General features: G+C 35.2%; 3 protein-coding genes and 1 long non-coding RNA gene across 4 annotated transcripts; 1 reads left to right on the top strand and 3 right to left on the bottom strand.

Moving 5' to 3' along the window:
- Window positions 1-1,976: 1,976 nt before the first annotated feature.
- LOC140972019 (uncharacterized) lies at window positions 1,977-5,580 on the bottom strand. The gene is made up of 3 exons (XM_073434492.1): window positions 4,299-5,580; window positions 2,555-2,812; window positions 1,977-2,455 (listed from the first exon to the last, which is right to left on the bottom strand). The coding sequence occupies exons 1-3, from the start codon at window positions 5,578-5,580 to the stop codon at window positions 1,977-1,979; spliced, it is 2,019 nt and encodes a 672-aa protein (XP_073290593.1).
- Window positions 5,581-6,783: 1,203 nt separating this feature from the next.
- On the bottom strand, window positions 6,784-8,223 carry LOC140972135 (uncharacterized). Its single transcript, XM_073434602.1, has 3 exons — window positions 7,662-8,223; window positions 7,424-7,473; window positions 6,784-7,265 (listed from the first exon to the last, which is right to left on the bottom strand). Exons 1-3 carry the CDS (start codon window positions 7,786-7,788, stop codon window positions 7,041-7,043), a joined length of 402 nt encoding a protein of 133 aa, XP_073290703.1. The 5' UTR covers window positions 7,789-8,223; the 3' UTR covers window positions 6,784-7,040.
- A 6,725-nt stretch (window positions 8,224-14,948) lies between these two features.
- On the bottom strand, window positions 14,949-16,171 carry LOC140972134 (uncharacterized). Its single transcript, XR_012174438.1, has 2 exons — window positions 15,967-16,171; window positions 14,949-15,376 (listed from the first exon to the last, which is right to left on the bottom strand). It is a non-coding gene; the product is annotated as an uncharacterized lncRNA (long non-coding RNA).
- A 1,401-nt stretch (window positions 16,172-17,572) lies between these two features.
- LOC140972133 (protein IQ-DOMAIN 6-like) lies at window positions 17,573-20,160 on the top strand. The gene is made up of 5 exons (XM_073434601.1): window positions 17,573-17,924; window positions 18,027-18,281; window positions 18,780-18,989; window positions 19,111-19,224; window positions 19,321-20,160. The coding sequence occupies exons 1-5, from the start codon at window positions 17,859-17,861 to the stop codon at window positions 19,975-19,977; spliced, it is 1,302 nt and encodes a 433-aa protein (XP_073290702.1). The 5' UTR covers window positions 17,573-17,858; the 3' UTR covers window positions 19,978-20,160.
- The last annotated feature ends 4,025 nt before the right edge of the window (window positions 20,161-24,185 follow it).

The following is a 24,185-nucleotide window of genomic DNA, read 5'->3' as shown; positions in this document are numbered from 1 at the left end:
TGTATTTACAAATGGATTTGTTATATCTTGGGAGAGGAGATTGCCACATAACCGAAGCATCGAAACGAGACTAGTTTTTCTCATGTAAATATTATTCCAACGCTTGTCTCAACTTTCATTCACTGCAAAAATCCTTTACCATCTTGAGGTTTATCAATGTATCACAAACAACAAATCATACATGATAATGGCCTGGAAACGATCGAGCACACACACTTTTGAAGCATTTTTTATTATTTTATTTATTTATAATTTTTTTTCTAATTCTTCTTATAATTTTAAAATAATTTAATTAACTTCTTAAATTATGTAAATAGGGATGAATGTAGTGCTTCAAATAATTGAATTGGTACTAACGTCTTGATATATAATATGAAGTCGTTTTTAAATATTTTTATCAATTTTATAGTTTAATTATCTATGTGTCGTATATAAGTTACTATATGATATTTAATTAATACATCGTATATAAACCCATTTTTTAAATAAATAAATGGATTGTCCCCTTGAAATATTTATATAAATTGTTTTAACGAAAATTTAATATGCGATATTCTAATAAAACTCCAAAATTTGAGTGGTTTATTTTTATTTTTATTTTTATTTTTGGTCCTATACATAATTAATAGTTGGAGGAGTACTCTTAATTCAATAATTGGCTTTATTTGTATTTCTACTTGGATATTGTTTGACTGGAGTATTAAAATGTGAGAGAAAACAAGAAGAAAACAAAGAAATGGCTTTGTAGAGGCAAGTGTTGAACACTTTCTCCTTAAGAAGAATTTGCCCTCACAATGTGCTTGAGTTTTGTGGCAATCTTCTCCCAAGATACAACTACAACTCTTGAATAATGAGCACTCAAATATTCAAGTTCTTTCACAAAGAAATGGATGGAACTCTCTCTTGAAGAAGAAAGAAGAAGAAAATATGCAAAAATGATGTAATGTATGTTTGATTTTCAAAATATCAAATATTTAATGTTTCCAAATGAAGAGACATGATCTTTCATTCATGGGGATGTCCCTTGGCCATGATAACTGATCACAATCATCAAACAATGCCAAGGAAATGAAAAAATATCAGAAAAATCGAAGGGACACGAAAAACAGCCGAAGGGGCGCGCGCAGGCGCCCCCGCGCGCGCGCTGGCGCCCGCTGCCGAGCGCTCTCGGCAGGAGCGCGCGCTCTGCCGAGCGCGCACGCGCAGCCGCGCGCCAGTCACTGTTCACGAATTTTTTTTTTTTCCGATTTTTGTCCCCTACATGTTCTGACTACTCGTTTGAGTTTCTTTCAACATATGATAAACTCTTTCGAGTTTTATTCAGAACCGCCGAACTTAATATTCGTTCATTAAGTATCGTTTTTTCGTTTCGAATTTTTCCAATCAAACACATTGATTTATTTGCTTAATTTTCATCCATTAAGCATCAAAATTTTCCAACAATCCCCCACATGAATGAAATTAATGCATGAATTCTCGTGATGGATAAGAGGGAGTATATACGAAAAATTATCACATCAGGAGAGGTGGCTTTTGGCTTTGAACCTTCCTTAGTGGAATACAATCGGATTTACTATGCCACGAAGTGAACGTGATGTCTTGAACTTCTTGGCGGTTCATGTAAACCTAGACAACTGTACCCATATGATAACCTTTCTTCCATTTCCATTTGTTTTATCGGTTTTGTCCGTTTTGGCCATGGAACACATCTTGGCTTCATACGTATTTCATCGAGGCGGCCCGTCCTCACACGTACATAGGTGATCTCCTTGTAAAAGGGTATCCTACTTACCCCGCTTTTGCAAGCTACGGAATCATTAAAAATACAATACTTAACCTCACTACCTTTGTAGGCAATTTCACTCATCGTCATAGGAATGAGGAGTGATTTCTCAAGTTCTCATAATTTAGTTGTCCCATTGAACCAAGATCTTGGGATCTCCAATCAACAAGGTTGGGTTGCCACTATGAAAACTTTATTTGGTAGGTGTTAAACCCATTCCTCTTGACAGACAGTACATTTGATCTCTATTTAATGCTTTTGTAAGCGGATCCACTAAGTTATTCTTTGATTTAATATAATCAACAGATATAACTCCATTAGAGATCAACTGTCGCACAGTATTATGTCGTCGACGAATGTGTCGAGACTTTCCATTGTACATACTGTTTTGTGCCCTTGCAATTGCCGACTGACTGTCGCAATGTATCATGATTGCTGGCACTGGACTTGTCCAACACGGAATGTCCTCTAGAAAGTTGCGAAGCCACTCAGCTTCTTCTGGAGCTTTATCTAACGCTATGAACTCCGATTCCATAATAGATCTAGCAATGCAAGTTTGTTTCGTTGACCTCCATGAGACTGCTCCTCCACCAATGCTAAATACATAGCCACTGGTGGATATGGAGTCATTGGTGTCAGAAATCCAATTTGCATCACAATATTCTTCAAGTACTGCAGGATATTTTGAATAATTTAGTCCATATTCTAAAGTGTGCTTTAAATATCTAAGAACCCTTGTCAACGCCTTCTAATGTGCATCACTAGGATTACTTGTAAACCGACTTAACTTGTTAACCGCACAAGCGATGTCAGGTCTAGTACAATTAGTGATGTACATAAGGCTTCCAATAATTCTGGTGTATTCCAATTGGGAAACTGGTTCTCCACGATTCTTTGCCAAATGGACATTCACGTCCAAAGGTGTTTTTACTGGCGTAGAGTCATAAGCGTTAAACTTCTTCAACACTGTTTCTACATAATGAGACTGAGATAGGACTATTGCTTCTGGAGTTCTAAAGATTTTAATCCCTAGAATTACATCAGCAATATACATATCTTTCATATCAAAATGTTTTGTTAACATTTTCTTTGTACCCTTAATCAACTCTTGATTATTCCCCATTATTAGCATGTCATCCACATATAGACATACCATCACATAAGATTCTCGAGTGCCTTTAATGTAAACACATTTGTCACACTCATTAATCTTAAATCCATTTGACAATACTACTTTGTCAAATTTTTCGTGCCACTGCTTGGGCGCTTGTTTAAGTCCGTATAGTGACTTAATTAAACGACAAACTTTTCTTTCTTGTCCTTTAACAATGAAGCCTTCAGGTTGCTCCATATATATTTCTTCTTCAAGTTCACCATTTAAGAATGCTGTTTTGACATCCATTTGATGTATCTCAAGGTTATGCAAAGCTGCAATAGCAATGAGCACACGAATGGATGTTATTCTTGAAACTGGTGAATACGTGTCAAAGAAATCATGACCTTCTCTTTGTCTATAGCCTTTGGCCACAAGTCTGGCTTTGTATTTTTCAATACTTCCATCAACTCTCATTTTCTTTTTCAATATCCATTTGCATCCCAATGGCTTGGTACCTGGTGGAAGATCCACTAGTTCCCAAGTATGGTTTTGCAATATGGAATCCATTTCAGAGTTGATGGCTTCTTTCCAATAGGGAGCTTCAGGGCTAGCCAGAGCATCTTGTATGTCTTTTGGTTCATTCTCCAACATAAAAGTATGGAAGTCTGGACCAAAGGACTTTGAGATTCTAGCCCTTTTGCTTCTTCTTGGTTCTTGCTCCTTTGAAGAACTTTCNTTTCCACAATTCGTAAGGTGACTTGTCATTTTTCTTGTGGGGTATCTTGTTCAGGATGTAATTAGCCGATAGTATTGCTTCCCCCCACAAGTTTTGGGGTAGTCCTGAACTTATTAACATAGCATTCATCATATCTTTTAGAGTTCGATTCTTTCTTTCGGCAATGCCATTCGATTGTGGTGAATAAGGTGCAGTAGTTTCATGAATTATACCCACAGATGTGCAGAATTCATCAAACGGTGCTCCGTATTCACCCCCTCTATCGCTTCGAACCCTCTTTATTTGTTTGCCTAGTTGATTCTCAACTTCGGTCTTATAACATTTGAATGCTTCAAGAGCTTCATCTTTCGACCTCAAAAGATATACGTAACAGTACCTTGTATTATCATCAATGAATGTCACGTAGTATCTTTTCCCTCCTCTAGTTTGTACAAACTTTAAATCACCAAGATCGGTGTGTATTAGTTCTAGAGGAGTTGTACATCTTTCAATCGAGTGGTAAGGCGCTTTGGTCATTTTTGCTTCAACACATATTTCGCATTTTTGTGTTGGATCGACGTTGTGTTTAGGCAATAATTCAAGTTTCATTAAACGTTGCAAGGTATTAAAATTTACGTGTCCTAAACGAACATGCCATAAATGAGAACACTCAAGCAAGTAAATAGAACTTTTTCCTTTATTACTTTCAACAACATTTTGGCGTATAGCCATTACATTCAACTTGAAAAGGTTCTCATCGAGATATCCTTTTCCAATAAAATGACCACTCTTTGTCAATACAACTTTGTTAGACTCAAATACTAGTCTAAACCCATGTTTGACCAACAGAGACCCCGACACGAGGTTCTTTCTTATGTCTGGTACATGAAGTGCATCAACAAGGGTTACTTCCAAACCCGATGTCATCTTCAATACCACATTTCCGGTGCCCACCACCTCAGACGTAGCGGAGTTCCCCATGTATAGTTTTCTCCCGGTCGATGGAGTGTATGTGGAGAACATCCCCTTGTTGGAGCAAATGTGTCGAGTTGCTCCGGTATCAACCCACCACTCATTGGAGTTTTCAACCAAATTTGCTTCCAAAATAACTGCAGACAAATCAAGTTGAGAAAAATCAAATGGTACCGACCTTTCTTGAACAACGTTGGCTTGAGGATTTCCCTTCTTTGGCTTCCTACAATCCTTAGCCATGTGATTTGGTTTTCCGCAGTTATAACAAGTGCCTTTGAACTTCTTCTTGTTTGGTGGTTGTTGGCCTTGTTGTGGTTGCTTCTCAAACTTCCTCTTCTTCCCTTGGAAACTCGATTCAACAATGTTCACCCTTGCTGCCATCTTACTTGCCTTGGCCTCGGTGCTCTTGTTGTCCTCTTCTATCCTCAATCTCACAATGAGATCCTCCAATCCCATCTCCTTTCTTTTGTGCTTCAAGTAATTCTTGAAATCCTTCCACAACGGAGAGAGTTTCTCGATCAACGCAGCAACTTGGAAGGACTCGCTTAGACTCATTCCTTCCGCATGAATCTCGTGCAAGATAAGTTGTAATTCTTGCACTTGACTCATTACGGACTTTGAATCCACCATCTTGAAGTCCAAAAATCTCCCAACTATGAACTTCTTCAAGCCCGCATCCTCCGCTCTGTATTTCTTATCAAGCATGTCCCAAAGTTCCTTGGCGGTCTTGACTTGACAATACACATTGTACAATGCATTGTCAAGTCCATTGAGGATGTAGTTTTTGCAAAGAAAATCACTTTGGTTCCATGCATCCAAAGCGGCCCTCATGTTGGTGTTCGTCTCGTTTTCAGCAACGGTGGGAGGATCCTCCTTCAAGAACCTTGACAAACTCAAGGTTGTGAGATAGAAAAGCATCTTTTGTTGACATCTTTTGAAATCCGCACCAGAAAATTTTTCTGGTTTCTCTCCTTGTGCAATGGTTGGATGATGTGTTGTAGATGATGAAGTCATTGAAAATTCTTCTTGCAAATGATCAAAAACCAAATTCTTCTTAAGATTGTTTGACTGGGGTATTAAAATGTGAGAGAAAAACAAGAAGAAAACAAAGAAATGGCTTTGTAGAGGCAAGTGTTGAACACTTTCTCCTTAAGAAGAATTTGCCCTCACAATGTGCTTGAGTTTTGTGGCAATCTTCTCCCAAAATACAACTACAACTCTTGAATAATGAGCACTCAAATATTCAAGTTTTTTCACAAAGAAATGGATGGAACTCTCTCTTGAAGAAGAAAGAAGAAGAAAATATGCAAAAATGATGTAATGTATGTTTGATTTTCAAAATATCAAATATTTAATGTTTTCCAAATGAAGAGACATGATCTTTCATTCATGGAGATGTCCCTTGGCCTTGGTAACTGATCACAATCATCAAACAATGCCAAGGAAATGAAAAAATATCAGAAAAATCGAAGGGACACGAAAAACAGCCGAAGGGGCGCGCGCGCTGGCGCCCGCTGCCGAGCGCTCTCGGCAGCGCTCGGCAGCACCTGCCGAGAGCTCTCGGCAGGAGCGCGCGCGCTGCCGAGCGCTCTCGGCAGGCGCACGCGCCTGCGCGCAGAACTGCGCGCATCCGCGCGCCAGCTCCTGCCCTCGGCAGGCTCGGGCGCGCGGCTGCGCGCAGAACCGCGCGCAGCCGCGCTCCAGTCACTGTTCACGAATTTTTTTTTTTCCCGATTTTTGTCCCCTACATGTTCTGACTACTCGTTTGAGTTTCTTTCAACATATGATAAACTCTTTCGAGTTTTATTCAGAACCGCCGAACTTAATATTCGTTCATTAAGTATCGTTTTTTCGTTTCGAATTTTTACAATCAAACACATTGATTTATTTGCTTAATTTTCATTCATTAAGCATCAAAATTTTCCAACAGATATTACTATCATTACCAACATTCTGTGGAAAATAATTGAAAGTGTCACATACCAAACATTTTTTTGTTTGTATAAAAGCATTCTAATAAAAAATTATAATTTTAATCATTAGACTATGATACATTTTAATGATTGATATATATTTCTCGGAGTAGATATTCTTGGTGTAATATCTCATCTCCCATAGCCAAATCTAGGACAAACACATGCATAAATATCCTAAAATCCATCGAAACCAAGAAAACGTATTTATTATGCCATACACCCTAACAAAGATCCTATCGAATTAGCCTAGAAAAATTTAGTCGAGTCGTTCACATTTTACTGTGGAGCCTTGCGAGAATTAATGAGTGTCATTGCCCACCTCGCTAGTTCTCAAAATATTCTCGACCAAGTGGCCGAGCCCTCGAAATTATCTCCGTTTAGTCTTTGATTGTGACGACATATATTACAAGACAAGATGATCACAGTGAGATGAATACGTACGTAGAAATTAATTAATCTGCGGAGACAAGAAGCTATCTAGCTAATTGTTAGGCTTGGTTATGGGCTATAGAATGTCGGGCCACACTTGCATTTCCAGCCTTCTGGCTCATAATTAGTGTACTGCAAACCCACACGGCTGCTTGTGGTGGGAACTTGAATGGCTTCACAGGGCATGCATCCGTAGCATTTGTGGTCGCAGCTTGGTGGGCTTGATCCGATCATGTTGATTTCCTTGTATTTTGATGCTCCCATTTCCATTAATCTTTTCTTCAACATGGCCTGCTGTAAGTATATATGTTGGAGGAAAAATCAAGAGTTGCAGTGTATTTTAAGCAGTATTATAAAGATGACGCGCGATAATTTAAAAGTTTGATTAAACATCAAGGCATACGTAATATGATACTAGGATCCATTATCGGTGAAAAAGAGTAAAGAAAGACCTGATTTGATGTGAGAAATGTCTGCAATGACTGGGGATTTTGATCTGCGACTGATATATAAATATACTCAAGAATCATAAGTCAGTTTAATTAAATCAAGCAAAAAAAAGTGTGCAACTATTTTTCCTTTTTTTCTTGAAATATAAAATATCACGGCAAACAAGAAATGGTATTTCATAAAGTAAAGCTAAAAGAGTAAGAGTCGTTTTTTCCCGTAAAAAGAAGTTTAAGAACTCACTTTTAATATTGTTGATGTTAAGAGCAAAGCCGTGATGATTTGAAGCAAAAGGAGTGGTTCTTACACCAACCAAACAAAGTATTTGCAGAAAGAAGACAAGAAAACAACACAAGATTCCTGCTCTCATTGTCTTGAAGCTCAAATGATAAGGTTATTATTAAGGTTATTAGAAAGACAAAAGTAAGCGCAAATTCTGTCTTAGTTTGTGTGACAGAGAGAGTGTGTTATATATAAAGGAGAAGTTTGGATCGGAACTCCTTGAAAAAGGCATTGCATGATTGCTGAATTAATATTAGAAGAGGGCCTCAAAAGTCTTTGCCTAAAAAATAAAGTTTCCCCATGTCCCAAAAACCAAGAAATCTCACAAACAAGTTCCGTACTTTTTTCTTGAAAATCCCTCGTATATATATACACACACACATATACACAAGATTTGTGAATAAACCAAAAAATTGATATATTTTCCTGAATGAGAGCATAAGATATTATACCATCAGAGCTAGTAAGGTCAATGTACTAAAGCTAAATCTAGCTTTCAGAGAGGAGAATAAATTTTTTTTTGAACTTTGAGCTACATAAATTTTTTTTTGTTGCAAATACCAGTATCATCCTCCCATTAATGAAAATTTGAGATATTCTTCAAGGGATATCTGTAATATATTTAGATATAAGTACTTTTAAAATTTACATATATATAGTCTTCAAAGGCACATTTTCGAGTGGCATGTAATAGAGGGGGCTTGCTTCACAAACAAGTGATTTTGAAATCTAATATAAATCTTTGAATAAAAATATGAAAGAACTCTTCCTAGTTAATTTTCCCAATACCAATCAAACAGAATAATAAAAAAACACAAGAAAATACGTATGGGTGGTCAGTGGTTCTGCGAACAAGTCAGGATTTAGAAGAAGAAAAATTTTGGAGCATAGACTGCAGAGCCCTTTTAACTTGCTGATAGCTACATTCCAAAAGTGGAAGAAAATCCAAAGTAAAAAAGGCTGCAGAAATGAATTCCCTCACGCACAGTATCAATGTCATACACATTTATTCAGTTCTCGGAAGCTGAAGAAGGGAAGCAATTAGTTAGCTAAACAAGAAATATAACTGTTTTTCATGTATATTGGATCAGGGAATTAAGTAGTTTCTTCTACGCCATCCATTTAATTAAATTACGTACTATTTAGTTTTTTAGATTTCCTAAACTTTGACTATGATCAAATAATTATGTGGGTTATATCATTATTGGTGTTATGTTTGTGAAAACCAACCAACTATTATGTCACACGTCACATGGATATTAGTTCAAACAGCTTAACATGAACTGTTAGGTCATCGCACGCTTTAAGCAACGCATTTCACCTACGCACGTGTGTAGTGTCAAATGAGCTAGCGCGCTATAGCGGCTCCCGATTGCAGTGATAAATAAGCAAGAGCTCTCGCACTTTACTGAACGAGAGCAGGTAAAAAAGTTAGCTCTTATTAGAATATGAAGACTGGATTAGCCAGCCTCTTGGAACACATGAACATTGACGGACAAGTCAATAGAATTATTGAAAGTCATGGGAAGAAGGTAAATATAGTTTGTCTTCCAGAGAGAAAGTGGAAGGGAAGCAAGACTAAGGAATTTAGGATAAGGTTTCTAACCTTTCTATTCAAGAACAGATAAAACTAGAAATTGAGTGGGAAAATTAGTGTATTAAGCCTATAGAGATGCAGTTGTTGTGGTTAGAAGGTTTAGAGATAGGATTATGAATATCACTTTAGCCTTAGAACCAGATATAGTTCATATCATTAATGTGTATGCACCACACGTGAGATTAGATTATGAGACTAAGAAGGAATTTTGGGACTCTCTAAGATATGTAGCTAGTAAAATCTCCCGTGAATGAAGATCTTCTTAGATGAAGATTTAAATGGCCATGTAAGCAAGGATAGAGTTGAGTATGAGAGGGTCCATGAAGGTCAAGGCTTTTGGGGGTTCAAAATAACACGGAAGTTTATATTCTAGACTTTGCATTAGTCATTGATCATAGGATAGTAAATACTTTCTATAAGAAGAGGGAGGGTCATTTAGTAACCTTTAGATATTACATTTTGCGACCGTTTAAGTAAAATCTGTCGCTAAAATTAGCGACGGTTATACTATACTGTCACTAATTTAAAACTTGCGACGGTTAAAGTATAACCGTCGCTAAATTTAGCGACAGTTTTAAGCAAAATCGTCGCCGATGTAAATATAGCGACGGTTTTGTAAAACGTGTCGCTAATTTTAGCGACGGTTTTTGTATAATCGACACTAATTTTAGCGACAGTTTTGGTAATACCGTCGCCGATCTATAAGTAACGACAGTTTAGACTTAACCGTCGCTCTATTTAGCGACGGTTCTTCATAACCGTTGCTAAATATAGCGACGGTTATCGTAAAAGCGTCGCTAATTTTAAATCGGCGACAGTTAGAATAATAACTGTCGCTATTTGCGACGGTTAAAGTCAAAACTGTCGCCAACTGTCTATAAATATCCCCAACATCTGTCCATTTTCTACCATACCACTTCACAACACTTAAAATTTTTCTCCCTTACACAATTTTAGTTTCGATTTTCTTTTTAAAGTTTAATAAATTTTTAAAATCAAGAATATAGTATTTTCCACGGTAAATCAAGAATATAATTAGCATAGTAGATTGTGAGTTTTTTTGTATATTTATTAAAATATTAAAAGTGAATTTTTTTTTTATTTTACTGAAAAAATTAGCGACGGAAAGCATACCAAACCGTCGCTAAAATTAGCGACGAAGTTTATAAAACACTGTCGCTAAATTTAGCGACGGTGTATTAAACCGTCGCGGTTTAGCGATCGTTTAAATTAAGACAATCGCTAATTGTAGCGACGGTTAACGATGATGTCCGTCGCGAATTAAACCGTCGCAAATTGTAACTACCACATCACTCCAAAACCGTTGTCTTTTAGTGAATGCTTTAACCACAGGACCTTTAACAACGGTTTTATATACCTACGATAACGGTTTTTCACCGTCGTCTTTAGACGTCTACGACAACGGGTTTTTCACCGTTGTCTTTGAGCACACCCTTTAACCACAGGGCTTTTAACAACGGTTGTATTTGACCAACGACAACGGCTTTTAACTGTTGTCTTTTGCCTTTTTTTAGTAGTGTACGAATAAGATTTTAGATATTCAGTTAGTCCTCGATGGATGTGAAGATGTAAGGATAAGACCGATAACTCTAATTTATTTGAACTCATGGCTAGCCATATAAAGAGTGGGGCGAGGGAAGTAATTGGAGAGGATAAAGGTAAGGGATAACACGACAAGGAGATATGGTGGTGGAACAATGAGGTGCAACAAGCTATTAAGGGAAAAAATTAAGGTTCAAGAACTATCAAGAAGCTAAAGACCAAGGATCGTATGAGCTGTATGAACAAGCCAAAAGACTCAGTAGTAGAGCAATATGAGATGCTAAGAAAAAAACTTAAAAGTGATTTGTATGATAGGCAAGGTACAAAAGAAAAAGAGAAATATATTTTTAAGTTAGCGAAAGACATGGACTGAAACACTAAAGACTTGAGTCATGTCATGTATATTAAACATGAAAATGATAGAGTTTTAATGAAAGATAAAATTATCCTAGATAAATGGAGAGATTACTTTAAGAACTTAGTCAATAAGACAATTACGGAGGAGTTAAGCGTGGGTAGACATGAGATGCAGGAAGTAAGGTATCTATCGTTCCATCTTAGAGCTAATGCTAAGGAAGTAACGGAGGCACTAAAGATGATGAAACTAGAGAAGGCATTTGGACCAGATGAGATACCGATTGAGGTATGAAAGTGTCTAGGGGAATTTGGGATTCAATAGCTGACTAGGATCTTTATTATGATTCTAGATATTAGGAAAATGACAGAGTCTTAGAGACATAGTATTGTAGTACCGACTTATAAGAACAAGGGAGATATATAGAACTGCTCAAACTATAGAGAGAACAAGCTTATGAGCCATATGATGAAACTATGGGAACGAGTGATAGAGCAAACACTTGAGAATATCAATACTATATCAGAGAACTAATTTGGTTTTATGCCGGATACATCTACAAATAAAGCTATTTTCTTGATTAGACAAATAATAGAGAAATATAGAGAAAATAGAAAATCATGGATATGGTATTTATCGATTTAGAAAAAGTCTATGATAGAGTGCTTTGAGAATTAATCTGCTGGGTACTTAGAAGGAAGCATGTGCCTCAATGCTACATCGAGATCGTTAAATATATGCATGAACGTGTTGTAACTAGTGTTAGATCTGTTGGAAGGATGTCATGTGTATTTACTATGACAGTAGGATTTCATTAAGGATCGACTTTAAGTCCTTTCGTCTTTTCTTTGTTATAGATGAGCTGAAAGGACATATTCACGATGAGGTACTTTGATGTATGTTGTTTGCAGATGATATGTCTTGATAGAAGAAATTAAAGAAGGTGTAAATAAAAGAATAGATAGATGGCATGAAACTCTTGAAAGTAAAAGTTTTAAAATTAGTCGCTCAAAAGCAGAATATTTAGCTTGTAAATTTGGTCCTGAATCTTGACGAATGAGTTATAAGTTATTTAGACGTAGGCCTCATAGAGGATAAAATAAGGAAAGATGTCTAACATGGTTTGATAATGTGAAGAGGAGACCAAACACGACCCTAATTCGATATATCTTAGATTGACATCTTAATAGAAGAAGTAGAATGAAGGGTATGTCATTGAAAACTTGAATAAATGTGGTTAATGAGGATATCTTAGATCTTGGTTTAAGATATGACACATGAGAAAATCGCTTAGTTTGGAAAACTAACGTCTATATAGCCGATCCGCAACTAACAGAAATGTGTTATGATGATGATGAGTTAATTAATTAATGAATATCATGTCTTAATGCCCTAACTCAATATTTTATTATTATTATTTTTCTGAATTATTAGTTTTTTTGCAAATGTTGACAAAATTAGCCATATTTATCTTCATGTCACCATTATAGTAAATAAAAAACTAGATGTGCATATATAGTTAAATTAGTGCATTAAATTTGATTAGTTTCATCATCATTCTAGACGCTCGTCATCCTTTTTCCTGAACAGTAAAATTTGAGAAAATAAACTTAAGCACAAAGCTCCTCTTTGGACCATAGCCGAAAGGAAGCAGCTAGCTAGAACCGTCGTGAACCACTTGTTACTCGAACCAAAATCCCCTTTCTCGATATTACAACTATCAGTTCCAAAACCGTGTTACACTCCATTGATATTAAAGGTGTCGTCCAACGAGACTCTCGAGCTCAGAATCATATTTTCAAGCCTAATACAAGCCCGGACACCTACCTCTATGGCAACTTTATTATATATCTCACCTGGTACTCCAATTGTTAGTATTGAATACATAGAGATTCAGCCGTTTGTGATTCTTGAAATTAACATTTTAAATGAGCATTGAATGTGAGTAACAAGAATAAAGGGCCAATTCCACTCCCTCTATCTTTTCACTACCAACTCTAGCTGAGTGATACACCAATAGGTTTCATCAGGGAGTTGGGATTGGCGCAGTAAAAATTATATCAAGCATCACTTTTTTTTTGTTTTTTGATATCTGTGCATGCTTCGGATTATACATTTAGTTAGCCAAAAAAGGGACCCTTTGGATCAAAACATGAAATATTAACATGATTAGTAAAAGAGGCCATCATGTAATAATGTAATACAGCAGGCTCGCATTTGGTGAAAAGAGACTGAAACTCTCAGTGATGGAGTGAGCTGCTGCGAGTCACTGTTTGGGATTTGATCATTCACTGTAACATTTTGCCTTCTTCAGTACACTGATGAATCAATCTCAGTCTTCAACTATTCTTTTAATTTATCGAGATAATTAATTACTTACACATCATAAATAAAATAAAATAATAGATGGTTTGAGTCATTAATGGGTTGATTTGGTCAAATAATCGAACGAATTTATCCTATAAAAGCTTTAATAAAAAAGAAATTTAATTTCCCACAATTTAATCAAATGAAGCTAGCACATAATTAATACGGTTCTGTCTCTTGAACGGACCTATATGAACTTATCTTTCTTTATGTTGCCAGTGCCTACGGCTTTTAACCATAGGCAAAACAGAGGATAATCAAATATCAAACCTGAACAAAATATATATTGTATACTCTAAATGTTCCTAAATTATTATTTTATTTTATTTTATTTTATCATGTTTTCCAGTTTCAAAGTATCGCAGCTTTTCAGCAGAAAGTAATTCATTAATGCCAATCAGAATTTCATCGCAAAATATCACTGTTTTGGTCAAGATTCATGTTCAGAAACTTAAATTATAAAGTTTGCAGAAAAGAAAAAAAGAAGAAGATGCGTGTGAAGTGGAGGGACAGAGTAATGACAATTTGTTCCATCCATTTGAGATTTAAATGTGGAATAAAATTTAGTTTTTCCTCCATTTTCATGTCACAGCCTGAAATTATAAATTTTCAATTGCTAAACTTGAACTAAAATTCGAATATTTATGTTGCTCGAGTTCAATAAGAAGCTCCATGTTTATTCAAGTGTTCATATTTCAGTGGTCATTTTGAAAAAGTGTGTATATATCCAATCTCGCTCTAAATAATTATTGCAACGTCACAACTCTCAAATCTTTATATTAATCAAACCTAACCCACATGTACATTGGGAAGTCACGAATTTGAGAGAAAGGAGAGGCTAAATGTGGATCACACCTGTTTTTCCAATGGTTATGCATACACACGGAGCGAAGATCTTCAGGTGCAGCATAGTCGAATCCAGGACTATATGCATTAGAGGTGTTTATTAAATAATTTAGGAAAGAAGTAATTCTAAAAAGATTTAAATAACATTAGAAAAGAAGATCATATATTGCTCAAACTTGAGTGGAAACTGAGTTCGTGTTTCACCAATGCGTGCAGGAACTTGACTTCGTTCACCAGTTGGATGGAGAGTTAATCAAGTCAATCGAAAGCCATTCGCAAGCAACTTGATCGAACAACACACCTAGTGAACATGTATGGCAAAATGAAATCCTAATACAAATCAAAACACACCCAAACACCCTCAAAAAGTTTGATCACCACACCATGGAGTGGATCGATTCCTCTACCCTTCCCTAATTAGTAGGGCGGTCCAGAATCGTGTTCATGGAGGTAAATGATCACGAACTTCATTTTAAGTATGTTAACATGAAAATCATACAAGTATTAGAGAAAATTTAAGAAGAAGATGATCATTGGATCTGTTAGCAACAAACAAGAACACGAAGAACAAACGTTGAAGGATCAGTCCTTGCACGCCACAAACATTATTAGGTAGACGAAAACAGTTAGCATTTGAATCCTGAAGGCAATACAATACAAAGGATCAAGTAAAACATTTCAAGGAAACCAACTTCCCATAACATTATATTCATATGATGGCCAAAAGCCGAGGCCAGGTAAATAAACACTGAGACTATTTCTTTGGAAGAACTGCTCCCACCACAGCTTCAATCTCTTCCTTGGCTCGTTCAAGAACACTCGGTCCTTTGACTTCATCAACCGGAGTCTTCTCATCAATGTCATCACTTGTCCCGTGTGTTTCATTTTGGTGGCGAGGCGATTTATCATAGTGTATCTTTTGCTTTCGTGTTCCTACATCTCCATCTGCTACAACATAACAACACAAACATCAACTTAAAACGAAACCCTTTTCGATTTGTATTCTAATTCTAAAAAACAAAGTATGATCACATGATAATCATGCTATCTCCTAGAATAAACTTTCGCAATCCCTCTATACCAGCCATCTCACGTTGTTTGTCCCCATGAATACAGAGTTTACAAATGAGGAACCAAAGCTTTTTGAATTCACATCATTACCATCAAGGCTAGGCTTCAACGAATTTTGATAAAAACAAAAACATGACTGTCATAAATTTCACATATTTTCAGCTGTCTTTTCAAATCAAATTAAAGGCAAATTTTGACAATTTATCGGCCACAATTTAAACATGAAATAAAAAAAAAGCTTAAATATTTCAGCTTCTACAGAAAATAGCCTAAATTTCCTTAAATATTTCAGCTTCTACAGAAAATAGCCTAAATTTCACAACAAGCAACAGGCACAAGCTAGAAGGAAAGTAAAGTCCAAGCACCGATCCCGATCCCGATCGAGAAAGCAATTCTTAAAACACAAAAATTGCTAATCACGCACCACAAAATAGTCTTAGAACAAAAGCGGGATAAATTCTTCGTACCTGAAGAATGAATTGAAGAGTCCAATTTTTTATTTTCCGCCATGGGAAATGTCCGGAATTTTCAGGTAGATGATCAACTTCGCTGTATCTTTCACTTTTGATCTTTATTAAAAGGCTATCGATGTAACGATTTCAGTAGGCACTGGACCGTAAAGAGAAAAGTGCACTGTAGAGAACTTGCTTTCATAACCGACTGGGTTTATTAAAAGCCCATAATTATTGGGCTTCAAAATGAACAGGTTCGCATCTCAGCCCTTTTATATTATGGGCTTCATCAGCCTGGAAAAAAAAGAATAATAAAAATAATGCCACGTATTTATATAATAAATTTTTTTATTATAAATTAATAAATAATTTTTTTACTTAATTAATGTTTGTAAGTTTACCTTGTCAGCTAGTGGGGGATATGTTTGGTTTGACTTATTATTGATGGACTACAGTAAACTCAATTTTATCTTAACTCCTTACACCTAAAAAATTTTCTTTAAACTCTCTAATATAATAAAAATGACAAAAATCACCTTATATGAGTTAAATTTAATGATTGATTTAATGGGGCCAGAAATAGTATCAGAGCTTAGGTAAAATTATTTCAAACATAAAAATTTATTATTATACAAGTAATTAAATGTTTGAGGAGGAGAATTTCTCAAATAATATGAATCCGAACCCATGTCCGAGATTGATTATTTGCAAGATTTATTCCAAAAAGTTGGAATATTTGAAACAGGAAAATCTAATCAATGTTAGATATCAAGAAAATAGGAAAAATTATCATAGTCCTAAGGTAAACTTGTTATTCAAAATAACAAGTTTCTAGAAATATTCCCGGATTCCTGTAAACACTCTGGAGATCTTAGATAAATTGAAAAGACAGTACAGAATTATGACAATATATTGTATTAAGTACCACAAAATGCTATAAGAAATATGGTGTAATCATATTTTACATTTGAGATTAAACGTCATGCCCCTGCAAATTAGACTAGTAGTGTGATTTTTTCCTTTGTCCATAGCACCGACTACACTACATATTTCAGTTTGAGATGTGAATTTTTTTGGTCCGTCTACGACCAGACTGGCTTCATCAATTGGGTGCTTATAACTTGATATTTCTTTGTTGATCTTCAAAACGAAGTCCCCTAACATTGGGAAGAATATGCTGCTTGTAACTATTGCTCGCGGTACGTCTCACGTTACATTCTGGTAGTGTAGTATTTCGAAGTCCATCTCGTCTTTTAGAAATTACTTATGTGGTGGACGTTGATATTGATATTAATTTTTGGAAGAAAATTTGCATGTATCATGATTTTTTTAAAAAAATATTTTATGACATTCTAAAATTCTACGTCAGCATTCGTGGCCAACAATCGACGTGTTGAACTCCAATAAAAATAAGATAAAAATAAAAAAATTAGTTAGAATTTACGGGACTAAAAATATAAATTTATATTTAACCAGAGCAAAAATGGAAAAGTGTAAATTATATATAATTTTTTAAATGTAAGATTTGTCAGCATGAGCTTTGAATTGGAGACCCGGAGGAGCGGGGGTTTTAGAAACTACGTCGTATAGTCAATGTTGGAAAGTCATTGGATAACTGTCTGTGGAAGCTTTCCATTTCATGCTTTGTTTTTTCAAAATTTCAAATTTCAAAGACGCTTCACTACGCTCCAGACAATTAAATTAATCCGATTTAAATCCCTTCAAGTTCCCATGATAATTATGCCATCTGGGTCTTTTCATGTTCTTGAGCTGAAATCCTCTCCGATTTTCGTATACCCTCCTTCTGTTTTGTCTTCATATACCAGAGTTTCCAAGCACAAATCTTGGAAAACCACATTTGGAATCTGTCTTTCTTTTTGTTGGATTGGATTAGATTTGTTTACTTGATGGGTGCTTCAGGAAAGTGGATCAAATCACTGATTACCCTCAAAAAGACCTCTGGAAATGAACCCGTGAGCTTAAAAACCATCGTTGTCTTTATTTTTCTTTTCTTTAGATTTGTTCTGTTGATTTTGTGTATCCGTATATGCATTTTGAAATTGTTTCCGATGCAGGAGAAAGTGGGTGGTAAAGGGAGAAAGTGGAAACTATGGAGGAGTGCTTCTGGTGGGATTTTTGTAGCGGCGAAGAGCAGAAAAGGCGGCGGAGATGCACCCGAGACTGAGTGTTCAGAAGCTTCATCTTTCTCATTTGGCGGTGAAATGGCAGCGGCGGTGGCTGCTTTGGCCAGAACCTCACCTCAGGACTTCTTAGCTGTCCGGCGAGAATGGGCAGCAGCTCGAATTCAAACAAATTTTCGCTCTTTTTTGGTATTCTCATGCATATTCTTCTTTTCCAGACTTTAGTAGCTTTTTTAAGTGCAATTGTCATTGTTTTTACATGACGATGGGTTAAAGTTAGGTTGCATTTGGATAGACGCACTTAATTTGAATTTCAAATTTATTCAAATATAATATTTTAGAAAACAAAATCTTGAAATTCAAATTTAAATTTGCATTTTATATAAATTTTCGTGCTATTAAGAAAGATTTTCAAATTCGATGAATTATAATGTCACGAAATTCATTCTAACTAATTTGTATGATTAACGTGTAAATAAATAGAGAATGAATTTAAAATTTGATATATTAGCGTTCTTGAAATTGCAAGCTATTATTGCTTGGATTCTGTTGAGAAATTCACATTGTAAGCTATTATTGCTTGAATTCTGTTGAAATTCACAGAATTATGCATTTTAAACTTGCATTTGTTATCTATTTTGAAAGTCCTTTCGTTAAAGATGCCCCATAAATGAAAATATTTTGAAGGCAAAACGTGCTTTAAGGGCCTTGAAAGCTCTGGTGAGACTACAAGCTATTGTTCGGGGACGATTGGTGAGAAAACAAGCTGCTGTGACACTGAGGTGCATGCAGGCACTTGTTCGAGTTCAAAATCGAGCTCGAACACAGGCTAATCAATCATTTGCTGAAGGTCAGCTAGAGAATCAAATCCAAGTCGATCCCGTGAAGCTGGCTGAGGTATTATGAGTTACAACTACATATTATGACCAATTTATGTCAAGGCTAGCCTGTGTAGTTCTCTGTGTCTGTGTCGATTGTAAAGTTGAAAATTCATGTTTCTTTTTCAATGTGATTTCAGAGTGGATGGTGTGATAGTCGTGGGACGGTTGAAGAGATGAGGTTTAAGGTTCAAATGAAACAAGAAGGAGCTGCCAAGAGGGAGAGGGCAAATGCATATGCCCTTTCTCAGCAGGTAATTGTAGGATATGTCATAATTTTATTTTTTTGTTGTTGATATTTTGGATGCATTTTGACTCGATGATATATGTATCTTTTAAATGTTTTTCAGCTATTAAGAAAAGACCCAATTTTGAACACGAGGATGAAGAGTGCGACTACACAGATTAAAGTTGAAAACAAGGGGCTGGAACTCGGCTGGCTTGAACAATGGATGCCTACCAAGCCATGGGAGGCAAGGACTATGGAAGAGTCCCATGTCGAAATATCTCGATTGACGACGGCTACTTCAAAAAAAGACGGAACTAGAGCAAACGGTCCATTTTCAACTCCATTCCGTCAAGATTCATTGACCAAGAAACAGAATATATTCTCAAAAGTTCCAAAGAGTTGTCAAATTTTGCGTTCATCATCTGAACCATGTCCTGGACTTGCATATTCTGATGAGTGCACAACCTCGAATTCTTCCTCCGGGACTTCCAAGACTGCAGGTTCGGGCGAAAATCCGAACAGCAATAGTTGCACCAAGCCTCACTACATGAGTTCGACACTGTCAATCAAAGCTAAGAAGAAACCATTTACTGATTCATCTAATCATAATTCCATTGAGAGGCATTCGATCGAGGATTTATCGTATCATGGGAAACCAAGTCCACTTTCTCGAGGGGTTGCTAGGAAGAGTGCTGATACTGATCTTTATTCAATCAAGGGTCACTACAACTCGATGCACACCGGACGAGATTACTACATGAAGTGCAATGAATCTTGATGGATTCTAAATACTTATATGTGTAGATTCTTTGGTTTTGGAATGTTATCAACACCTTGTTGTCTGGTTGATTTCTCAGCATATGCACATCATGAATTTTCTAGTCATATTGTACTCTTCATGGCTTTATTTTAGAGCAAATCAAAGACGCAAATTTTATATTTCAGTGCACATTTCTGGTGTTTGGTATCGTTTATAATTCAATTTATATTTAATTCTAGCTATTTCTGTTCTATTTTTTTAAATACAAAATGAGGCATCAAAAAGGAAAATTGTATATTATGATCAAAGTCATTTCAAATTCATCATTCAAATCAAATTAAATCCTTCCATACAAGAGCAACACGAGGGATTGTGATAATTTCTAAATTGGATTAAAATTTACTCGGAAAAAAATAAATTAAATTCTTTTTTTTTGTTTGTAAAGAGACATAAAGAAAGTTGTACTGCTAACCAATTTTAGGTGGATAAGTTGTTATCCAATCAGATTTAGGTAAATTTTAAAATAAGAGTTATATTTGTAATTCCCACTGTCCTATGAAGAGACTAAATTAATTGTTATATAAAACAGTAACAGATAATATAAGAACATTTTAGTATCCAACCTTCTTTCAAATTTTAATTACAGCTTTCAAACGTTGTCCTACATGCGCTATAATGCATTTTCTGCAAATATGAAGGTTATCAAAAGCCAAAGGTGAAAAACCAGAAAAAAAATGTTATTCAAAATAATTTATTAAACTCTTCCAAATTAGAGTAGGTCGTTCAGTTCTCTCTAAAAAACTAGTATAACTGCTAAGTAGAGGGAATGGATGAATTAGTTTCAAAACCTAAAAAGATGAAAGAGACCCGAACAAGAAAATACCATCATGGTTTGGATTCGACTCTATTCCTTCTTTTGTTTAGTGGGATAAAGGCTGCATTGGATTCAATTCATTAAACTTACTTTGCCCTTGAATTATGCCTTTTTGGGCTCTGCTCGCTTCGTCTACGCTCCGATCCTAATAATTGAAGAACTACTTTGGCAGCCTTGCCCTGCATTAAGATTGAAAACTTGTCGTCAAGAAAAAAAATGAAAATAGTGATTCAAGATTATCATAAGTTAATATTATAAATGTGGGTCTTTTCTATTTCATAGGAGATCTTGGTCCTTTATTTATAGTTCTTGCATTAACCGGTCTTGAATTAGGTGTAGCTATATTACAAGCTCATGTTTCTACGATCTCAATCTGTATTTACTTGAATGATGCTACAAATCTCCATCAAAGTGCTTATTTATTTATAATGAACAAAAGCGAGGACCAGATCGAAAAAAGATCTTTCTGAGCTTTATTTTTCATAACGCTGATTCCCATAATTAACACTTGTAAAGCGAGGGAGGTCAATGTACGCCATTCTTCATCTCTAGATATTGGGACCAAGTTACTTTACTAATGTGTATAAGCGCGCGTGGTCCATAGGGTATGATATATTGCCCTATGGGATGTTTGCACTTCAACTACCGCTCCTGCCCCTAGGAATTGAATCTATAGTAGAACTACACCCATGCATCCTACTTCATTTCTAATCTAAATTGCCCACGTTCACGCGAAAAGCAGAAGAAAAAGAAGACTTTCGTCTCGTAGATCGGTGCGGTTTTACGAAGCGTCTAAGCACAGTTCACTCACGTTGATCAATTCGAGAATCAATCTATTTTTTTAGGAATCCCGTTTTCGTTATCAGCATTCCAATCGCATGAACTTCGACAACAGCTCTTTATACGAGAAATCTCTGCGTCCGTTTCTTCCCGTCGCATCCGTCTTCAGGACGATCTAGTCACAGGTTTCGGTCTCACGAATATTTATCTGTGAGACGAGTGAACCCTACCGATATTCACAATAAAAAGTAATATTCTTAACATAAAAAGTAATATTATTTCATTGATGACCCAAATAAGAGATCCGTATCACAAAATACGACTCGTGAGACCGTCACACAAGTTTTTGCCTCCAAATTATACGTGCACGCATTGAACGCTTATATATCATTTATTTTTTGTTATTAATTTGATTTATATTTTAAAACAGAGGTATGTTTGTGAAATTTTACTTTGACAAGGATATAATAGTAATTTTATTTTGGTATAATTTTATATATATAATATGCATAGATATAGATANTATATATTTATTTATTTATTTATAAGCAACCTCAAAGTAGGAAAAAACAAAGTGAAACCTGAATCTATGTCCTACTATGGGACATCGAATAGAGCAATGGACCCTGCAGCCATTAATTCATGCATGTGCATGCATCAATTACATGATTTATTATCAATTATTTTTTTAATTATTTTTTTTCCCTTTGATCACAAGCATGCGTATATGCTTTGAATTGCATTTGAAGCGACTTGGAAGCATGGAATGAACCAAAACAAGTATTGCTTAATTTTGTATGATCTCTTCATTCCGTTGGAAACTATCTTTTATCATCAAGGGGGAATTATTTTTTCCTCCCACGTAGTCAATTTTCGGCGCCGTATCCATTGTCGTTAGGGAAGGACCCAAAAATTACGTCGAGGAGGCCATCACAAGTTTAGGAGAGGGATTTACAAGGTTATTTTGTCGAAAGAGAGACGATATTAGGATTGTTTAGTTTTTGTAAAAGGACGGATTCGAAATTGCTGCTACTGAAATTCATAACGTATGTGTTAATTTGAACTCAGTGGTATCCATGAGAGCAAAAATTAGTGTTTTACTTAGTGATAAGCAAGAACATCGAAAATTTGAGTAAATTAAATATATTGATCAACGATATATAATATGATATGTCTTAACAAACAATAAATTTTGTAAAGCGAATACGCATTAGAAACAGCTAGTAATGGGGCTACAGCTCAAGATTTACAAACTTGGAACTAGACATTTGGTGAAAATAACCTAGAGGGATCTATTTTGAATTTCAAAATCAAGAATTGCCTCAGAATCACTCATTGTAATCAAATTTATGAAAATTCCACTAATTTAACCATAACTCGAAACTAAATAAATAATTTTTTGAAATTTCGCATTTAAAGTGAGATTTCATAATTTTATGTTCTACAAATTCAATTTATTTTTCATCATTTCTTATCACGAACTAATTAACATTAATTCTTTAAAAGTTACACATGCAATGGTTTTTAATTTATGAATTATTATTTGTTGAGAAATTTTGTTTTTTTGTAATAAATTTTGTTTGAGTGGGTCTCATGTGAGACCGTCACATGGATCTTAATCTGTGAGACGGGTCAACCCTACCCATATTCACAATAAAAAGTAATACTCTTCACATAAAAAATAATATTTTTTCATGAATGACTCAAATAAGTAATTCGTCTCACAAATACGATCCGTGAGACCGTCTCACGTAAATTTTTGTCATTTTGTATAAGGAGAATGTTTGTGAATTTGCATTGGATCATTGTGCATGCACATCTTTCATTCGTATCTGTTGCATTTAATGCTATGGTTTGGCGATGACGAAATTATAAAACTGTTTGCTTTTCTTTCTGATTCGTTAACAATGGCAAGTTTCATATCACCACCACAAGGAAGATATGCATTTATTCATAAAAATGGAAATTTGTGTGACATATACTTTTTTTTTTATTGATCGAATTCGTCTTTTATTTATTTATTCATTTTCTTTGGTTTAATTTGAATGAAAATAATTGCTTTTGAGGAAAAGTTGACTTTTATCATAAAAATCTGCGTACATGTGTATATAGTTTTACGATTTATTCTCTTCATCCAAAATATAAATATCGCATTTTTTTCATTTGTCTCAAATATATAATATAGTTTCCATATTTAATATTATTTTCTCTATTATTTTACTAGTCTCACTCGTCATTAAATACATTAACTTCTTCCAAAAAAAAATTTTTCTTATTAAAACATTCATTCAACAATGGTAAAATGAGATTCTTTTGTAAAATTTATTTTTCCAATAGCTTTTTAAATTCNTATACATTTTAAAAAGTATTTCAATAATAAATTAATGTCATAGCTTTAGATTTGTTCCATTTTGTGGAATCATGCATCATTAAATGAGAATAAGATAGTGTCCTATAAGTACGACTGCTGTGTTTTTTTTTTTTTTAACATTAAAAATAAAATATAATCAATCCAGGAAATCCCGAAGAACAACACAAGAAATCCAAGATGGAATATTTTCATCTAGCCATT

Source organism: Primulina huaijiensis, chromosome 3 (genome assembly GCF_012295235.1).
Source record: "Primulina huaijiensis isolate GDHJ02 chromosome 3, ASM1229523v2, whole genome shotgun sequence".
In the NCBI taxonomy this organism is placed as follows: Eukaryota; Viridiplantae; Streptophyta; class Magnoliopsida; order Lamiales; family Gesneriaceae; genus Primulina; species Primulina huaijiensis.
The sequence above is the reverse complement of the archived record's forward strand: the minus strand, read 5'-3'. Positions and strand labels throughout refer to the sequence as shown.

Bases quoted from the DNA above. Each gene is read 5' to 3' on its own strand.
- LOC140972019 (XM_073434492.1), bottom strand. From the start codon at position 5,580: ATGACTTCATCATCTACAACACATCATCCAACCATTGCACAAGGAGAG. The intron at 2,813-4,298 runs GTAATAAAGGAA...ATGTAATTCTAG, and splicing joins ACGCCAAAATGTTGTTGAAA to GGATTAAAATCTTTAGAACT. The intron at 2,456-2,554 runs GTAATCCTAGTG...AATATCCTGCAG, and splicing joins CAAGTTAAGTCGGTTTACAA to TACTTGAAGAATATTGTGAT.
- LOC140972135 (XM_073434602.1), bottom strand. From the start codon at position 7,788: ATGAGAGCAGGAATCTTGTGTTGTTTTCTTGTCTTCTTTCTGCAAATA. The intron at 7,474-7,661 runs GTGAGTTCTTAA...TTTATATATCAG, and splicing joins TAACATCAACAATATTAAAA to TCGCAGATCAAAATCCCCAG. The intron at 7,266-7,423 runs GTCTTTCTTTAC...ATATACTTACAG, and splicing joins CATTTCTCACATCAAATCAG to CAGGCCATGTTGAAGAAAAG.
- LOC140972133 (XM_073434601.1), top strand. From the start codon at position 17,859: ATGGGTGCTTCAGGAAAGTGGATCAAATCACTGATTACCCTCAAAAAG. The intron at 17,925-18,026 runs GTGAGCTTAAAA...TTTCCGATGCAG, and splicing joins AGACCTCTGGAAATGAACCC to GAGAAAGTGGGTGGTAAAGG. The intron at 18,990-19,110 runs GTATTATGAGTT...ATGTGATTTCAG, and splicing joins ATCCCGTGAAGCTGGCTGAG to AGTGGATGGTGTGATAGTCG.